This window comes from Pristiophorus japonicus, unplaced genomic scaffold (genome assembly GCF_044704955.1).
Source record: "Pristiophorus japonicus isolate sPriJap1 unplaced genomic scaffold, sPriJap1.hap1 HAP1_SCAFFOLD_710, whole genome shotgun sequence".
Taxonomy (NCBI): domain Eukaryota; kingdom Metazoa; phylum Chordata; class Chondrichthyes; family Pristiophoridae; genus Pristiophorus; species Pristiophorus japonicus.
This window is the reverse complement of record NW_027254625.1, coordinates 154,030-172,738: the sequence shown is the minus strand read 5'-3', so window position 1 is coordinate 172,738 and position 18,709 is coordinate 154,030. Positions and strand designations below refer to the sequence as shown.

At 45.5% G+C, this 18,709-nt stretch overlaps 1 protein-coding gene across 1 annotated transcript in view; it reads right to left on the bottom strand.

Annotated features, from left to right (window-relative positions):
* Positions 1-18,709, bottom strand: part of LOC139256360 (sorting nexin-25-like) — a gene marked incomplete at its 3' end in the record, with an annotated part of 215,905 nt that overhangs the window by 67,869 nt on the left and 129,327 nt on the right. The window contains exons 5-6 of the mRNA XM_070874206.1: positions 17,383-17,558; positions 3,012-3,198 (exon numbers count right to left, since the gene is read on the bottom strand). Of these exons, the coding sequence (XP_070730307.1) occupies positions 3,012-3,198; positions 17,383-17,558 (363 nt within the window). The remainder of the gene's footprint in view (positions 1-3,011; positions 3,199-17,382; positions 17,559-18,709) is intronic.

Sequence of the window (18,709 nt, the reverse complement as noted above, 5' to 3'; positions counted from 1 at the left end):
AACTTCGACAGTATGAGGCGTGAATTGGCTAGAATAGACTGGCAAAGGATACTTAAAGGGTTGACGGTGGATAAACAATGGCAAACATTTAAAGATCACATGGATGAACTTCAGCAATTGTACATCCCATCTGGAGTAAAAATAAAACGGGGAAGGTGGCTCAACCATGGCTAACAAGGGAAATTAAAGATAGCGTTAAAACCAAGGAAAAGGCATATAAATTGGCTAGAAAAAGCAACAAACCTGAGGACTGGAAGAAATTTAGAATTGAACAGAGGAAGACTAAGGGTTTAATTAAGAGGGGGAAAATAGAGTACGAGAGGAAGCTTGCAGTGAACATAAAAAATGACTACAAAAGCCTCTATAAATGTGTGAAGAGAAAAAGATTAGTGAAGGCAAACAGGTGAATTTATAATGGGGAGCAAAGAAATGGCAGACCAATTGAACAAATACTTTGATTCTGTCTTCACGAGGGAAGACACAAATAACCTTCCGAATTTACTAGGGGACAGTGGGTCTAGTAACAAGGAGGAACTGATGGATATCCTTATTAGGTGGGAAATTGTGTTCGGGAAATTGATGGGATTGAAGGCCAATAAACCCCCAGGGCCTGATAGTCTGCATCCCAGAGCACTTAAGGAAGTGGCCCTAAAAATAGTGGATGCATTAGTGATCATTTTCCAACAGTCTATCGACTCTGGATCTGCTCCTATGGACTGGAGGGTAGCTAATGTAACACCACTTTTTTAAAAAGCAGGGAGAGAAAACGGGTAATTATAGACCGGTTAGCCTGACATCAGTAGTGGGGAAAATGTTGGAATCAATCATTAAGGATGAAATAGCAGCACATTTGGAAAGCAGTGACAGGATCGGTCTAAGTCAGCATGGATTTATGAAAGGGAAATCATGCTCGACGAACCTTTTGGAATTTTTTGAGAATGTAACTAGTAGAGTGGACAAGGGAGAACCAGTGGATGTGGTGTATTTGGACTTTCAAAAGGCTTTCGACAAAGTCCCGCACAAGAGATTGGTGTGCAAAATCAAAGCACATGGTAATGGGGTTAATGTACTGACGTGGATAGAGAACTGGTTGGCAGACAGGAAGCAGAGAGTCGGGATAAACTGGTCCTTTTCAGAATGGCAGGCAGTGATTAGTGGAGTGCCGCAGGGCTCAGTGCTGGGACCCCAGCTCTTTACAATGTACATTAACGATTTAGATAAAGGAATTGAGTGTAATATCTCCAAGTTTGCAGATGACCACTAAACTGGGTGGTGGTGTGAGCTGTGAGGAGGATGCTAAGAGGCTGCAGGGTGACTTGGACAGGTTAGGTGAGTGGACAAATGCATGGAAGATGCAGTATAATGTGGATAAATGTGAGGTTATCCATTTTGGGGGCAAAAACACGAAGGCAGAATATTATCTGAATAGCGGCAGATTAGGAAAAGGGGAGGTACAACGAGACCATTGTGTCATAGTTCATTAGTCATTGAAAGTTGGCATGCAGGTACAGCAGGCGCTGAAGGCAGCAAATGGTATGTTGGCCTTCATAGCTAGGGAATTTGAGTATAGGAGCAGGGAGGTCTTACTGCAGCCTTAGTTAGGCCTCACCTGCAATGTTACGTTCAGTTTTGGTCTCCTAATCTGAGGAAGGACGTTCTTGCTATTGAGGGAGTGCAGCGAAGGTTCACCAGACTGATTCCAGGGATGGCTGGACTGTCATATAAGAGACGAGACTGGATCAACTGGGCCTTTATTCACTGGAGTTTAGAAGAATGAGAGGGGATCTCATAGAAACATATAAGATTCTAACGGGACTGGACAGGTTAGATGCGGGAAGAATGTCCCCGATGTTGGGGAAGTCTAGAACCAGGGGACATAAGTTTAAGAATAAGGGGTAGGCCATTTAGGACTGAGATGAGGAGAAACTTCTTCACTCAGAGAGTTGTTAACCTGTGGAATTCCCTGCCGCAGAAAGTTGTTGATGCCAGTTCATTGGATATATTCAAGAGGGAGTGAGATATGGCCCTTACGGCTAAGTGGATCAAGGGGTATGGAGAGAAAGTAGGAAAGGGGTACTGAGGGAATGATCAGCCATGATCTTATTGAATGACGGTGCAGGCTCGAAGGGCCGAATGGCCTACTCCTGCACCTATTTTCTCTGTTTCTATGTTTCAAAGAGTTAGTGCCACTCCCACTCTCTTCCCATATTCCTGTAATTTTTTTTCCTTCAAATATTTATCCAATTCCCTTTTGAAGGCTACTATTGAATCTGTATCCACCACCCTATCAGGCAATGCATTCCAAATCCTAACCATTCGTTGTATAAAAAAGTTTTTCCTCATGTTGCCTATAGTTCTTTTGCCAGTCGCCTTAAATCTGCCCCCTCAGACATTGGAAACAAGTTTCTTTTTATTTACACTATTTAAATCCTTCATAGTTTTAAACACCACTAGTCAGTTAATTAGTAAAGTACATTTTTTTTGATGCGAAGAAACTTGACTCCTAAGAAAATGAGCGCAATTTGAAGAGCCTTCCCGAAACAGTGCAATTGGCAAAATATTGCAACGTTGACATGGGGTCGTGCCTGGTTTCATGAATGGGGCCTGATTCATGCAAACTAAATCCTTAACCAGCATGAAAATATGAACATAAGTGGTTTTGAGCAGAACTCACTTGCGTTTAAAATTCCTCAATCTTTTGTGCCGTGCGACCAATTCCGCCCGGATTGTGCGGATATTACTGTCATAAACGAGTGGAAACTCTACCCCATAGTCTCCAACTCCAGTTTTAGTGGTGACAACGCTTGCGCTAATATAGCATCTTTAATACAGAAAAAATCCTAAAGCACTTCGCAGAAGCATAATTAAGAACATAGATGCTGAGCCGAAGAAGCAGAGCAAAGCTCGGTCAGTAAAAAGTAGGGGAAGGTGTATATCACAAAGTGGCCACAACCGTCACCAAAAAGTGCCTGTGATAACATGGCTGCCACACATGAATGGGTTGCCATTACCTCAGCTGCTTTAAGAACTCCACATCACAGCTGCTGTTGATAAGTTTGATGAACTCCTCGTAGGAAGGGGCGTAAGTGTAGGCTTTCTTGTGATGCTCATTCACTTGCTCCCTGTGTTCCATCTGGGTTAGCAGCATTCGATTAATGTAGTCTGGGTCGCTCAGTAGCTCCACCATCGGCTTTAGGACTGTCAACAACAGATTCAGGCAAGAGGTTAGAATGGACAAAATTCAGAACATGGACCCATTTCATAATCATTCGAAACACTTGCCATTATGAACAAACATCAAAGATTACAATAAAATACGTTTCTCTATCAAGTCTTCTCTCACAAAGGCATGAATTCCACAAGCACTGGCAGCCTTCCAGTACCAGAATCAGGTAGCAATTTTTCTTGCCGACTTCCGGTCCAATGGCCACCGCCAGCTAAATTTAGCTCGTGGATTTTTCTGGCAGTCTCCACTTCCGCCCCACTGCTGCCGACCATCCTAAGTGCGTCATCAAAGGGCGCACAGCCGATCTCCCGCATAATTTAGCTCCAAAACACTTTAACCTGCTGCGCGGTGCCCCCGACAGCTTTTTCTGTCGGTGCACCTTGCTTTCAGTCTGTGAGCCATGGCAGCGCGGCGGCCTTTCAAGGGGAGGGCACACTGCCGCGGCCACCATTTTTTTTTTGTTGGCCAACTGCCAGGTCAGGCCGACAATTATGCCCCCGAATTTGACCGGGTCGCCAACAGGCAGCCTGGCACCCCCTCTTGGGTGCCAGACCGCTGACCCGGCCAAAACCCTCCCTCCCTGGTGGCCCAAAGTTTCAAAATGCCAAAGGCTCTCCCCTGTAAGTGAAGGGGAGAACGTGGTGATGCACACGAGTCATGACGTCATCTCGGCTCAACTGCTGACTGACAGCGGCAGAGACTCCCTCCCGCCTCTCTAGAGTAGTTACCGCCCCAATTCCGCCCCCATTATGGCCAACTTCCCAACTGCTTCAAAAAAAACTACCGAGAGCTGAATTTACCGAAAGAGGCAACCTCATCCGACGTGGCGGAAAAAACACTTCAGGAGTGGAAGGTGCGACCCATTTCGGGAGGAGGTAAATTTCGGCCCCTATGTGTCCGAGACTGTGCAACCACAGAACTGTGGTGCGTGTGGGGCGGGGGGGCGGTGGGGGGAGAAGAGAAAAATCACCCAATCCTGTCCTCACCCAATATCCATACATTTGGCACCAAGGATCTTTAGACAGTGCTCAGGAATGTTATCCTCTCAGACCCACTGCAGCAGCACACCACCACCACTGTCCCAGAGATTCCTTAACAAAAGTGATTGCTCTCGAGTCGTTCTGGTCTGCATGGCTCAGTGCCAGACAACTTGATGCTCGCATCCTCTGAAACATTGAGATCAAAGCCCTTACCAAACATTTTCCACCATTACAAGGATTTCAATAAAGAGGAGTATGCCAGTTTCCAAAAGTTAATTTACCACAAATGCATACAACAAGGGAACCCTCCTATTGCAAAGAGACTGATGCAGTAAAGCAGTTAATATATATATATACACACACACACACACGTGCAATAATGTTGATTATACCTGCAGCTTAAAGTACATGCCTGTGCCCCACTGTACTTGTATTATTACTTCTTTACATGGGTCTTAGGCGTATATCCAGAGCCATTTTGGAGTTGTTTAGCTTATCTGGGCTTGGCTCAGCTTATCCCAAGTTGCTGTGTTTGAAAAAACTCTCAAAGAAAGTTACAACTAAGAATAGACAATCACCCTGTTATTTCCGTTAACAAAAACACTCAAGTCATGGGTAAGATTTCCTCTGCACACAAAGTGAAGCACAACTGGTAACATGTTTAGAACGAGCACATTTATGATACTTGTGATACTAACCCTAACCCATTCGAACCATAGGCGGTCCCTCGAACGAGGATGACTTGGTTCCACGAGTGTTCACAGATGTTTCAATGAAGGACCCGATGTTCCAGCCCTGAACTCCAGTTGAGGGGTTGGAAGATGCCTGTCCGTGAATTTTTTTTAACGTGTGGTGACCGTTGCACATCAGCCACCACACGGGCTTGACAGAGCTAGGTCTTTATCCAGTGGTAAGTATTAACCAGGACGACTGGAGACCTGCTCTGCTGCACGGACCTAGTGCGCACACATATCGCAGTGTGGGCTGGCCCGTGCTGCCCCTGGGCCCTCGACTCTTCTGGGTCCCGTACCCTCATTCGCCGCACTTCCTCCACGAGGTTCCAGGGCCAGGCGCTCCAGCTCTATTTATAGCCCTGTGTTCTCATACAGGTCAGGGCGGCCCAGAGAGAAGCATTGTAAGCAATCGGTCTGCTGTGGGCGTCAATTTCTGTGTTTGGAATAATCAAGAACCCAGAATGAACTAGGAATAATTTTTTTCATGCAATTTTCAGATGAGATGAGAAAAAATAATTTCACAACGACAGAATGCAAAATAAGAATTAGATTATAGGCGAAATCACAGCCAAAGAAGATAGAGCAGTCTGAAGGAAAAAGCAACACTAAGTTTTTTTAAAAATCAAGGAAGGAATGCATTCAATTAGTCTTGAATTGCAGACCATTTGAACCATGGCAAGGTTGACTGATAAGGGCAAACCCAGAATCACAAGGTCACTTCTGAAAGTTCCAACTGAGCAAGTCTCTCCTTTCCAGTATTTTGTTGAGGAGATAAAGCCAGGCCCACCCAACAACCAACAGACTTTTTGTGGTGACTATCAGCTGATTAAGTTGGTCGAGGTCATTGGCAAACAGAAAGGATATTTAGAGCCAGTCCCAAATGGGGGGTGGGGTGAGGTGGAAAATCAATCATTGCCACCAGAAAGGGCCAGAAAATAAGCTTTCAAATTGAGTGGCTGCATGTTTTACTGTAATACATTTTAATCTGCAGACTGATTATTGATGGTGGCACACTTTGCTAACATAGAAAATAGGTGCAGGAGGCGGTCATTCGGCCCTTCGAGCCAGCACCACCAATCAATAAGATCATGGCTGATCTTTCACTTCAGTACCCCTTTCCTGCTTTCTCTCCATATCCCTTGATCCCTTTAGCCGTAAGAGCCATATCTAACTCCCTCTTGAATATATCTAATGAACTGGCATCAACAACTCTCTGCGGTAGGGAATTCCACAGGTTAACAACTCAGTGAAGAAGTTTCTCATCTCAGTCCTAAATGGCTTACCCCTTATCCTAAGACCACGTCCCCTGGTTCTGGACTTCCCCAACATCAGGAACCTTCTTCCTGCATCTAACCTGTCCAGTCCCATCAGAATTTTATATGTTTTCTATGAAATCCTCTCTCATCCTTCTAAACTCCAGTTTAGAACAGGCCCAAATGATCCAGTCTTTCCTCATATGCCATCCCGGGAATCAGTCTGGTGAAATTTCACTACACTCTCTCAATAGCAAAAACTGAACACAATATTCCACGTGAGGCCTCACTAAGGCCCTGTGCAAATGCCGTAAGACTTCCCTGCTCCGATACTCAAATCCCCTAGCTATGAAGGCCAACATACCATTTGCCGCCTTCACCGCCTGCTGTACCTGCATGCCAATCTTCAATGACTGATATACCATGACACCCAGGTCTCGTTGCACCTCCCTTTTCCTAATCTGCTACCATTCAGATAATATTCTACCTTCGTGTTTTTGCCACCAAAGTGGATAACCTCACATTTATCCTCATTATACTGCATCTGCCACGCGTTTGCCCACTCACCTAAGTCACCCTGCAGCCTTTTAGTGTCCTCCTCAGTCACTGCCTGCCATTCTGAAAAGGACCCGTTTATCCCGACTCTCTGCTTCCTGTCTGCCAACTAATTCTCTATCCACGTCAGTACATTACCCTAAATACCATGTGCTTTAATTTTGCACACTAATCTCTTGTGTGGGACCTTGTCAAAAGCCTTTTGAATGTCCAAATACACCACGTCCACTGGTTCTCCCTTGTCCACTCTACTAGTTACATCCTCAAAAAATTCCAGAAGATTTGTCAAGCAGGATTTCCCTTTCATAAATCCATGATGACTTGGACTGATCCTGTCACTGCTTTCCAAATGTGCTGCTATTTCATCTTTATCATTGATTCCAACATTTTCCCCGCTACTGATGTCAGGCTAACATCATTAATTACCTGTTTTCTCTCTCCCTCCTTTCTTAAAAAGTGGTGTTACATTAGCTACTCTCCAGTCCATAGGAACTGATCCAGAGTCGATAGACTGTTGGAAAATGATCACCAATGCATCCACTATTTCTAGGGCTACTTCCTTAAGCACTCTGGGATGCAGACTATCAGGCCTCGGGGATTTATCGGCCTTTAATCCCATCAATTTCCCAAACACAATTTCCCGCCTAATAAGGATTTCCTTCAGATCCTCCTTCTCACTAGACCCTCAGTCCCCTAGTATTTCCGGAAGGCTATTTGTGTCTTCCTTTGTGAAGACAAAACCAAAGTCTTTGTTGAACTGGGTCCGCCATTTCTTTGTTCCCCACTATAAATTCACCTGAATCTGACTGCAAGGGACCTATGTTTGTTTTCACTAATCTTTTTCTCTTCACATATCTATAGAAGCTTTTGCTGTCAGTTTTTATGTTCCCAGCAAGCTTCCTCTCATACTCTATTTTCCCCCTCCTAATTAAACCCTTTGTCCTCCTCTGCTGTATTACAAAATTCTCCCAGTCCTCAGGTTTGCTGCTTTTTCTGGCCAATTTATAGGCCTCTTCCTTGGATTTAACACTATCCTTAATTTCCCTTGTTAGCCACGGTTGAACGACCTTCCCCGTTTTATTTTTACTCCAGGCAGGGATGTACAATTGTTGAAGTTCATCCATGTGATCTTTAAATGTTTGCCATTGCCTATCCACCGTCAACCCTTTAAGTGTCACTTGCCAGTCTATTCTAGCCAATTCACGTCTCATACCATCAAAGTTACCTTTCCTTAAGTTCAATGTTTGATTACAGAATTGCAATGTTTTGATTACAGAAGTTAGATACTGCCCTATGTTAAATTGATGACAGTCACAGCATTGTCACTGCAATCCTAAAAGCTGCATTGTAGTGTTATGCTTTTATGATGATTCGGCTAACAATTGTATTGTTGTACTATGCCACAGAGGGACTGATAGGAAGTGCATCAGGTCAAGTCTTTAATGTCTCTAAGGTGAGCTCAGGATTTGTGCTGCAGTAAAAACAGAAAATGATGGAAATCTCAGCAGGTCAAGCAGCATCTGCGGAGAGAAAAGCAGAGTTAACGTTTCAGGTTTGTGACTCCATCAGAACTGGAAAGGTTTGAGATGTAACAGATTCTTAAGGAACTGCAGGAGCAGTGAAAGGGGGAGGGGAGGAAAGAACAAAAGGGAAGGTCTGTGATAGGGTGGAAGGCAGAAGAGATTTAAGAGACAACAAGGATGCTGGGCAAAAATGAGATGGTAATGGAATTTGTGCTGCAATGTTTATTTAAGAACTGCGGCGGTTATATTTTTGGGTAATTCAAGAGGCCCATTTTCACCTGTGGGCAGTGGGCCGGGGGCCGGCCGTCAGCCAAGTGGAAGAGGAGAGCCGATCCATTTTCAGCAGAAGCCTCACTTAAATCTTGCTGACTAGCTGCATGCGCTCAGCAGATATCGCCAGCTCAATATCGGGCAGCTCTAACATCGCCCGCGAGTAGGTCCCGAGGTGGGATGGAGGAAGAACATGGAGGGAGAAAAAAGGCCTGGCTGGCAGTGATCCGCAGTATTTTTTGTGGAACCAGGAGAAACTCTCCCAGACCCGTGCCAAATGGGAGGATGTCACCTGCTGTAACGCACCCTCAAAGCCTCCCTGAAAGTGCAACATCCCCACTGACACCTGGGAATCCCTGGCCAAAGACCGTCCTAAGTGGAGGAAGTGGAGGGCGCTGAGCACCTAAAGTCTCATTGCCGAGAGCATGCAGAAATCAAATGCAGGCAGCGGAAAGAGCGTGTGGCAAATCTGCCCCACACTTCCTTACCCTCAACAACTATCTGTCCCACTTGTGACAGGGACTGTGGCTCTCGTATTGGACTGTTCAGCCACTTAAGGACTCATTTTAAGAGTGGAAGTGTCATGTATGTATACTTGGGGTTACTAGCCACCAGGTGGCGAGCTTGTCGGAGGTTATTGGGCTGTACGCACGTGTGCGCAGCCAGGTATAAAAGGCAAGCCATCATGTAATGTAATCACTTGGTCCCTAATAAAGCAGAGCTAGGTTTGTACCTGTGTTAGTTTACAGTATTCAGTCGATCGAGTTATTACATCCATAACATTTGGCGACGAGGTAACTTAAGAACCTTCGCATGCAAAAATGAGCACAATTGAAATTCTGGAGAGATTTGTGGAGGGAGAGGACTGGGCAGATTTTGTAGCTCATCTGGACCAGTACTTCGTGGCAAACAAAATGGAGAAACCCACTGAATCAGTTAAGCACAGGGCGGTCTTCCTCATGGCTTGCGGCCCGAAAATCTATGGACTCAGAATCTTCTCTCGCCTGCAAGTCCAACAGACAAGGACTATGAGAAATTGTGCGCTCTGGTACGTGACCATCTCAAACCAGAAGAAGCAGTCATCATCTCGCGATATCGATTCTTCAAGCACGTTCGTTCTGACGACCAGGATGTGTCGGAATTCGTTGCCAACCTAAGACATCTAGTTGGACCGTGTAATTTCGTAAACGCATTGGGAGACATGCAGCGGGACTTCTTTGTAATCGGCATCAACCACGAGCTGATTCTGCGTAAGCTACTGGCTGCGGAAATGTTGGACTTGAGCAAGGCCATCATGATTGCCCAGGCAGGCATGACGACGGACAAACACTTAAAGCAGATATCATTAGAAAATCAGAACTCGGCAAGTACTGTAAACAAGATTGTATCGTCGTTTGACAGAGCTGCACATGGCAGGGCCTACTCGACTGCGTATGCGAAACCTGTGGCTGCTCAAAGTCCGTCAACGGAAATGAATCCGATTTCACCTTGTTGGTGTTGTGGGGGCATTCATCGGCCTCATCAGTGTCTGTTTAAACAATACATTTGTAAATGCTGTTTGAGACGGGGGCATCTCCAGTGCACGTGTCCGCAATTGAGCAAGCATGCTGCGACACACCACGTGGAGGATGATGACCAGTATAGAGCGGATCCTGATATGCAATCAGAGATACCAGAGGAGGAAGTGTATGGACTGTATTCGTTCCTAATAAAGAGCCAACCGAAAATGATTAATGTGAAACTTAACGGTGTGCTGGTACCGATGGAATTGGACACGTGTGTGAGTCAATCAATAATGAGCCAGAGAACATTCGACAAGCTGTGGGATACTAAGGCTGTGAGGCCCAAGCTGAGTCCAGTCAATGCCAACTTGCATATGTACATTAAAGAACTCATAACGGTGATTAGCAGTGCAGTAGTCAAGGTGTCGTATGATGGTGCGGTTCACGATTTACCGTTAGGGATTGTTCCAGGCAATGGTCCAACATGGTTGGGCTGGAAATGGCTAGAAAAAAATCAAATGGAATTGGAACGATATCAAAGCGTTATCATCGGAGGACGATACTCCACGTGCTCAAGTGCTGAGCAAGTTCCCCTCGCTGTTTGAACCAGGCATCGGCAATTTCACGGGAGCCAAGGTGCAGATCCACGTGGACTCGGATGCAAGACCCGTCCATCATAAAGCTCGGGTGGTTCCGTACATGATGAGGGAGGTAGTCGAAATCGAACTGGACAGACTCCAGCGTGAAGGGGTCATATCACTGGTCAAATTTAACGAATGGGCCAGCCCCATTATTCCTGTGTTGAAAAGTGATGGCACTGTCAGGATTTGTGGAGACTACAAGGTTATGATCAACCGAGTTTCGAAACAGGATCAATACCCGTACCGAAGGCTGATGACCCGTTTGCAATGCTAGCCGGGGGCGGGGTGGGGGGGGGGGGGGAGAGTCGTTCACTAAACTGGATCTGACGTTGGCCTACATGACACAGGAGCTTGTCGTGACATCGAAGAAACTTACATGCATCAACATTCAAAGGACTGTTCATCTACAACAGGTGTCCTTTCGGAATTCGCTCGGCTGCAACCATATTTCAAAGGAACATGGAGAGTCTACTGAGGTCCGTCTCTAGAATCGTCGTGTTCCAAGATGACATCCTGTCCCAGGTTGTGACACCGCCGAACATCTGAACAACCTGGAAGAGGTTCTATATCATCTGGACAAAGTGGAACTCAGACTGAAACGTTCGAAGTGCGTCTTCATGGCACATGAATTCGAATTCCTGGGGAGGAAAATTGCTGCTGACGGCATCAGGCCTACGGACTCGAAAACCAAGGCCATCAAAAATGCACCCAAGCCTCAGAATGTGACGGAGCTGTGTTTGTTCTTTGGTCTACTCAACCACTTCGGTAATTTCCTACCTAGATTGAGCACTTTATTAGAGCCACTGCACATGCTAAGAAAAGGCGACAACTGGGTTTGGGGTGCATCTCAAGATAGAGCTTTTGAGAAAGCTACTAATCTGCTTTGCTCTAATAAGCTGCTGGTACATTATGATCCGTGTAAGTGTCTAGTATTGCCCTGTGATGCTTCGTCATATGGAGTTGGTTGCGTGCTCCAACAAGCTAATGAGTCGGGTAAACTACAACCTGTTGCGTATGCTTCTAAAAGTTTGTCAAAGGCGGAAAGAGCCTACAGCATGGTAGAAAAAGAAGCATTAGCCTGTGTGTATGGGATTAAAAAGGTGCATCAGTACCTGTTTGGTCTTCGGTTTGAACTGGAAACAGATCACAAGCCACTCATTTAATTGTTTTCGGAAAACAAAGGTATCAATACCAATGCATTGTCCCGCATCCAGAGGTGGGCGCTAACATTATCTGCCTATGATTATGTCATTCGCCATAGAGCTGGCACCGAGAATTGTGCCGATGCACTGAGCCGTCTACCGTTGCCCAAACTGGAGGTGGAGACGCCACAACCTGCAGACCTACTGTTAGTTATGGATGCTTTTGAAAGTGAAGGAACCCGTGTCATGGCTCAACAAGACAAGACCTGGACCAGCCAAGACCCGATATTATTGGTTGTGAAATGTTGTGTCCTTAGTGGTGATTGGTCTGCCAAACCAAGCAAATGGGTGATGAGACCAAACCTTATAACAGTCCCAAAGACAAACTTTCCATTCAGTCAGATTGTTTACTGTGGGGTAATCATGTTGTCATGCTTAAGAAAGGTAGAGAGAAATTTGTAGATGATCTGCATAGCACTCATCCAGTACTGTCATGATGAAATCCATTGACAGGTCTCATGTATGGTGGCCTGGAATTGACTCTGATCTGGAATCGACTCTGATCTGGAATCGTGTGCGCATCAGTGCAACAGTTGCATGCAGCTAGGTAAAGCACCAGCGGAATCGCCGCTGAGTCTGTGGTTGTGACCATCTAAACCATGGTCCAGGATCCACATCGACTTTGCAGGACCCTTCCTGGTAATTATGTTTTTAAGTTGTGGTGGATGCATATTCTAAATGGATAGAGTGTATAATTATGTGATCCAGTAAATCCACAGCTACCATTGAGAGCCTTCGTGCCATGTTTGCCACTCATGGTCTGCCCGACATCGTTGTAAGTGACAACGGATCTTGCTTCACTAGTCTGGCGTTTCAAGAGTTCATGAAACTCAATGGTATCAAACATGTGAGGTCAACACCATTCAAACCCGTATCTAATGGTCCAGCAAAGCGTGCTGTCCAAACCATCAAGCAGAGTATGAAACGTGTAACTCAAGGTTCACTGCAGACTCGCTCGTCACGCATATTGCTTAGTTACAGGACAAGACCCCACACGCTTACCGGGGTGTCCCCTGTTGAACTATTGATGGAGAGATCTCAAGACCAAGCTCTCTCTTGTCCACCCTGACTTGAACGATCATGTTGAATATAGACGTCAAAGTCAGCAGTGGTATCATGATCACGCTGCCGTGTCACGCGACATTTCTGTTAACGATCCTGTGTATGTACTAAATTATGGTCAAGGTCCCAATTGGATCGCCGGTACTGTTACGGCCAAGGAGGGTAACAGAGTGTTTATTGTCAAGCTCAAGAATGGGCAAACATGCAGGAAACCTGTTGATCAAATAAAGCTGCGGCACACGGATGAACCAGAACAGTCTGAGGAAGACACAATCAGTGACCAAATCAACCTACCCTCAGTCATCAGAGGACTCCTCTGTCATCAACAAATCTGTACTTTCAATCCCTGACATGACCATTGCCACTCCCATCAGATCAGCTATCCAGCCCCCAGTCATAACAGACTCTCAACGCTCGCCCAAGGCTGGAGTTGAACTGAGACGATCAACTCGGGAGCGGAAAGCCCCGGACCGTCTCAATTTGTAAAAAGACTGTTACTAATATCTTAAAGGGGGATATTGTCATTTATGTATGCTTGGGGTTACTAGCCACCAGGTAGCACGACTGTCGGAGGTCATTGGGCTGTATGCACGTGTGCGCAGCCCAGGTATAAAAGGCAAGCCATCATATAATGTAATCACTTTGGGCCCGAATAAAGCAGAGCCAGGTTTGTACATGTGTTAGTTTACAGCATTCAGGCTATCGAGTTATTAAATTACATAAGCAAGTCTTCCTCGATTCCGAGCGACTGCCTATGATGATGATTGGTTCTTGCTTGCACAGGGCATCAGTGTTTGTAGCATCTGAAACAGATTGTGATGCCGGTCCAGTGCTGATAATTATCTAACATGCCTGCTACATTAATCACATTTCTGCCTATTTGTTCAAATGTTACCAGAGCTAAAAGGTGTGTGATTCCGACTCCTCTAACATACTATATTAACCAGCGTTCTCATGCTCCAAGCTAGTCAGGTGCAAATCCATAAAAGGTGCAAGTCCATTAAGGTAGAGAGCATTTTCAACAGGCTTACATTACACCCACAGCCCAAGGCCTCAGATGTCAACGTGTGATAATGTGGAAAGTGAGACCCTTATGTACTCGAATCACGACTGAGAAAAAAAAAATGCCATACAACACTCTGTTCGATTGAACAGGCAGCTTCACTCATTTTGCTTGAAAGCAAGTTCAGAATTACCCTTTGTTGCAAAGACCATGAACCTCATTTGAACACTGTAAAGTTTACGTGTGACATTGACTCAAGTTCTGCCAGACTAGCTCACAGCTCCGTAATATATAGGAAGGAGCAGAGTAGACACCGGTGACACTCATTAGCAGGCTAGCACATCAGAGTATCTGGATCGGAGTCAGAAGAGCAAGGTTACTTGGATGATAGAAAGTTGATTTATTCTACTAAGTTTCAAATCTCTTGTCCTGTCGCTCATGAGGCAGTCTGGGGCCGAGAGCACCGCTTCTGAAAGTTGGCACACAGTCAAACTAAGTAATGTGCACTAGTTACATGCCTGTCCGCAATTCGGTCTGCTACAAGCCTAATCAGCAGATTCCTTTGGAATCTCTCAAATAAAACACCAGAGGAAACAAATTATAAACCTACACTCTCAGTTTGAACAATTGGAGATGTTTCCTCAATGTCTAGTGGGTTTGTGCAGCTGCACTCGAGGCAGACGCAGCTGCTACTATTTTTAGTTCACTTCCAGTTGCAAATATCCCCTTGCAAGCGAGCAGTGAATAAAATGAAAATAACATTTAGAATGAAGTCTGGCAGCGCAGGTGTCGGGACCCAGACGAGGCCAAGATTATCGGCCAACCGGCACAGCGATGAAGCAAGGAGCTAAATTAAGGTCGAGAAGCGAATGCCCGCGCTTGAATAAAATTTAACGGAAACCCGACAGAGTCGGACCAAAGAAACACGAGGCCACAGCAACATGCGGTACAGTGCACTTTTAACAAAATACCCAAGAATAAAAGAAAAACGTAGCCGGGACTGTTGTTGTCAGTCATTCGAAATAGCTGCGGAGTGAGGACAGGAGACGCTGCTCTCTTCACCTGTACATCATGGGAGAAGCAGCATGCCTTCAACCAAAGTAAAACGATTATAGGCTTCCCCGGTTCTGTCCCCTTGCTTTCCATGACAGAATGCAACTGGGTATATTATGAAGCTAACCAAGCTAATGATACAAGCACCATCCATTGATTGTGAATCTGTTCCTCAAAATAATTACCAACACCCTTCCCCCGCCCCCCCCCCGGGACCCAGACGAGGCCAAAATGATCGGCCAACCGCCACAGGAATGAACCGCCAAAGGCAAGAACTCCTTTAAAATCTCAGTAAGATTTTATTGCAGATTAAATACCACTGGCCCGAACATACTAATTAGGGCTGGATTTTCAGTTGGAGGTTTTTTCGGGCGATAATGGTGCTGGGAAATGGTTTGCGTCTGCAGTCACAAAATTCAGCAACTGGGCTCCCGAGTGTAGAGCAGAGCGCGAAGGGAGGCGCTCCAGACCTCTCTTCGGGAGCTAGGCCAGCTGAGCAACTGAAAATCTGTTCCTAAAGAGCTGGCCTCGGAGCACCCTAAGAGAGGCTTTCCTGGGGGGGGGGGGGGAAAAGAAAAAAAAAAAAAATCGCCAAAAAACACAAAAAACATTCCCAATACCTTACTTGCCTCACAAAGATAAATCACAAAAATGAAACAGAAAAAAATCATATTTACCTCATGTAGTCATTCCTTCCCTCACCGCCGCCGGAACAGCTTGGATCACCCGCTTTCCCAGGCGGTTCTAGTACAGCGTGCTACGGGTCCCACTCAACAAATTTCGGCACGCTGTCGCAATATGGGGACGTTGCACACCGATTCAACGCTCCTGCTCCTGCGGGGGCGGTACTGCTCAGCGCCCCCACAAAACTGGCACCAAATTTCCCGGCAGTGCGCTGGAAGCTGGCCACCTGGCCGGAAATCATTTGCATACCCATTCCCGCCCTTCTGTGGTGTCAACAGACATGCAAGTCCAACAAAAATCCAGCCCTATAAGGGCTAGAAATTCCACATTGAAAAATAGCTCAATTTTTTGGCGCTATTTCCGATTAACGTACGATTTTTTAATGTCGAAATAGCGTTTTAAAAAAAAGGCCCAAGTTTCACCAAGTTTTTAAAATTTTGGCGTAGTATTAAAATACCTCCGTTTTTAAACACAGGGCTAAAAATTTTTTGCCTTAAAAATAACGCCCGTTTTGCGCAGCATATACTTGAGGTTCTACAGTTAAATTGGAGGCGGGGAGATTACTCTAACCAAAAAATTCCTTATTCTCTGCTTTGATGCCGGATATTTAGACATCTTTTAGTGAAACTTGTTCTGTAAAACAAACATGGCCTGACCACAGAGTTTTGTGTTCAATCTCTGTCTCGTTTCATTCTCGCTCGGTCTCTTTCAATTCTCTCTCTCCCTCGTAACCATGGCCGCTAAACCCCTTTAACAAGTCTGCCTCGGTTGGAAATTAGACCAAAATGTCCATGTAGTTTCATGTCCTCGGGCTGCTGCACTTTATCTCCCTGCTGCTGGTGGTGGTGTTGCCTCCCAGGTCGGGTCGGGACGGTGCACTGGTTCCTTGGGCGAGAAATAGGATCCCGTCCAAATACGGGCATAGGACAGAGAAATCGGAGGTTTTACTTCAACCTTAGCTATGATTTTGTAATGGAGAATCATTTGTTCCCATTCTTGTTCAACAACGGATGAAATCATCACTATAGGTTACCTGGGGTTTATATCATAACGCTGCCTCTGTTGGCATGGCAAATCAACCAACTGAAAATACAGAATATGGTTTTGTTCCCTCCCAAAGCTTTAACTTTTAGCTCCGTTTCGCAAGATGGCCCCGTTATCGTCGATTTCCATCCGACTCCACCAGGTAAGGCAAGCTTTTTAAAAGTGGTATTTAACACTGTCCTTAAAAATATCCTTATTGGGGAAACACGCAAAAAATGGCGTTCTCGTTGGGTTTGACTCCGAGTGACGTCACAGAAACGGTAATCAAAAAAAAAAATCGGCCCTTATTTTTTTTTTTATGGACAACATTACACCACTGGCGAAACTAGCAAAATGGCCCTAAATTTATTTAACTCCAAAAAAAAACTTTTAGCTCCAAAAAAAATGGAGCTAATATCGATCCTTATGGTGGCGAATTTCATGCCCCAAGGATTTTTTTTCCAGTTTTTCCCACTTATTACAAATGAAAGACACTCCTTTAATCTGGGCAAATTTATTGCAGTGATTGGTGGATTTTCAAGCTTTCAAATTTCAAGCTTTAAGTTACCAGTAAGGATAGTAAAATGGGTAACATTGTGAGCGATTGAGGCACAACTCAGTCACAGCCTGACTGCGTAAACAACCCAAAGTTCCCAAGGACCCACACGTACCTTTCATGGCTAATATTTCTGCAAGAACAATCTGCAGGCTGCGAGAGGTGACATCTTTTGTGGTTAAGAGGCAAAGCACCAGCACCCGTGAGCACGTGCGCAGGAATTGGTCCTCATCCTCAAAGCTCTTTAAGCACGGATGTAGAGGAAAGGGCTTCGGCTGCTGCTCCTCTTGCCTAAAAGAAATAATAACCATGCATCATTAAACCAACATATAACATCTTAAACGTTATGGGAATCATAGAAATTTATAGGATGGAAGGAGGCCATTTCGGCCCATCGTGTCAGTGCCAGCCGACCAAGCCTCATCCCACTTTCCAGCTCTTGGTCCATAGCCCTGTAGGTTAGGGCACTTTAGGTGAACAGTCAAGTATCTTTTAAATGTGGTGAAGGTTTCTGCCTCTATCACCCTTTCAGGCAGCGAGTTCCAGACCCCAAACACCCTCTGGGTGAAGATACTTTCTCTCATTGGAATTGAGTGCAATATCTCCAAGTTTGCAGATGACACTCGGCTGGGTGGCGGTGTGAGCTGTGAGGAGGATGCTAAGAGGCTGCAGGGTGAGTTGGACAGGTTAGGTGAGTGGGCAAATGCATGGCAGATGCAGTATAATGTGGATAAATGTGAGGTTATCTACTTTGGTGGCAAAAACATGAAGGCAGATTATCTGAATGGTGGCAGATTAGGAAAAGGGGAGGTGCAACGAGACCTGGGTGTCATGGCATATCAGTCATTGAAGGTTGGCATGCAGGTGCAGCAGGCGGTGAAGGCGACAAATGGCATGTTGGCCTTCATAGCTAGGGGATTTGAGTATAGGAGCAGGGAGGTGTTACTGCAGTTGTACAGGGCGCCTTGGTGAGGTCTCACCTGGAATATTGTGTTCAGTTTTGGTCTCCTAATCTGAGGAAGGACGTTCTTGCTATTGAGGGAGTGCAGCGAAGGTTCACCAGACTGATTCCCGGGATGGCAGGACTGACACATGAGGAGACACTGGATCGACTGGGCCTCTATTCACTGGAGTTTAGAAGAATGAGAGGGGATCTCATGGAAACATATAAAATTCTGACGGGACTGGACAGTTAGATGCAGGAAGAATGTTCCTGATGTTGGGGAAGTCCAGAATCAGGGGTCACAGTCTAAGGATAAGGGGTAATCCGTTTAGGACCAAGATGAGGAGAAACTTCTTCACTCAGAGAATTGTTAACCTGTGGAATTCTCTACCGCAGAGAGTTGTTGAGACCAGTTCATTAGATATATTCAAGAGGGAGTTAGATATGGCCCTTACGGCTAAAGAGATCAAGGGGTATGGAGAGAAAGCAGGAAAGGGGT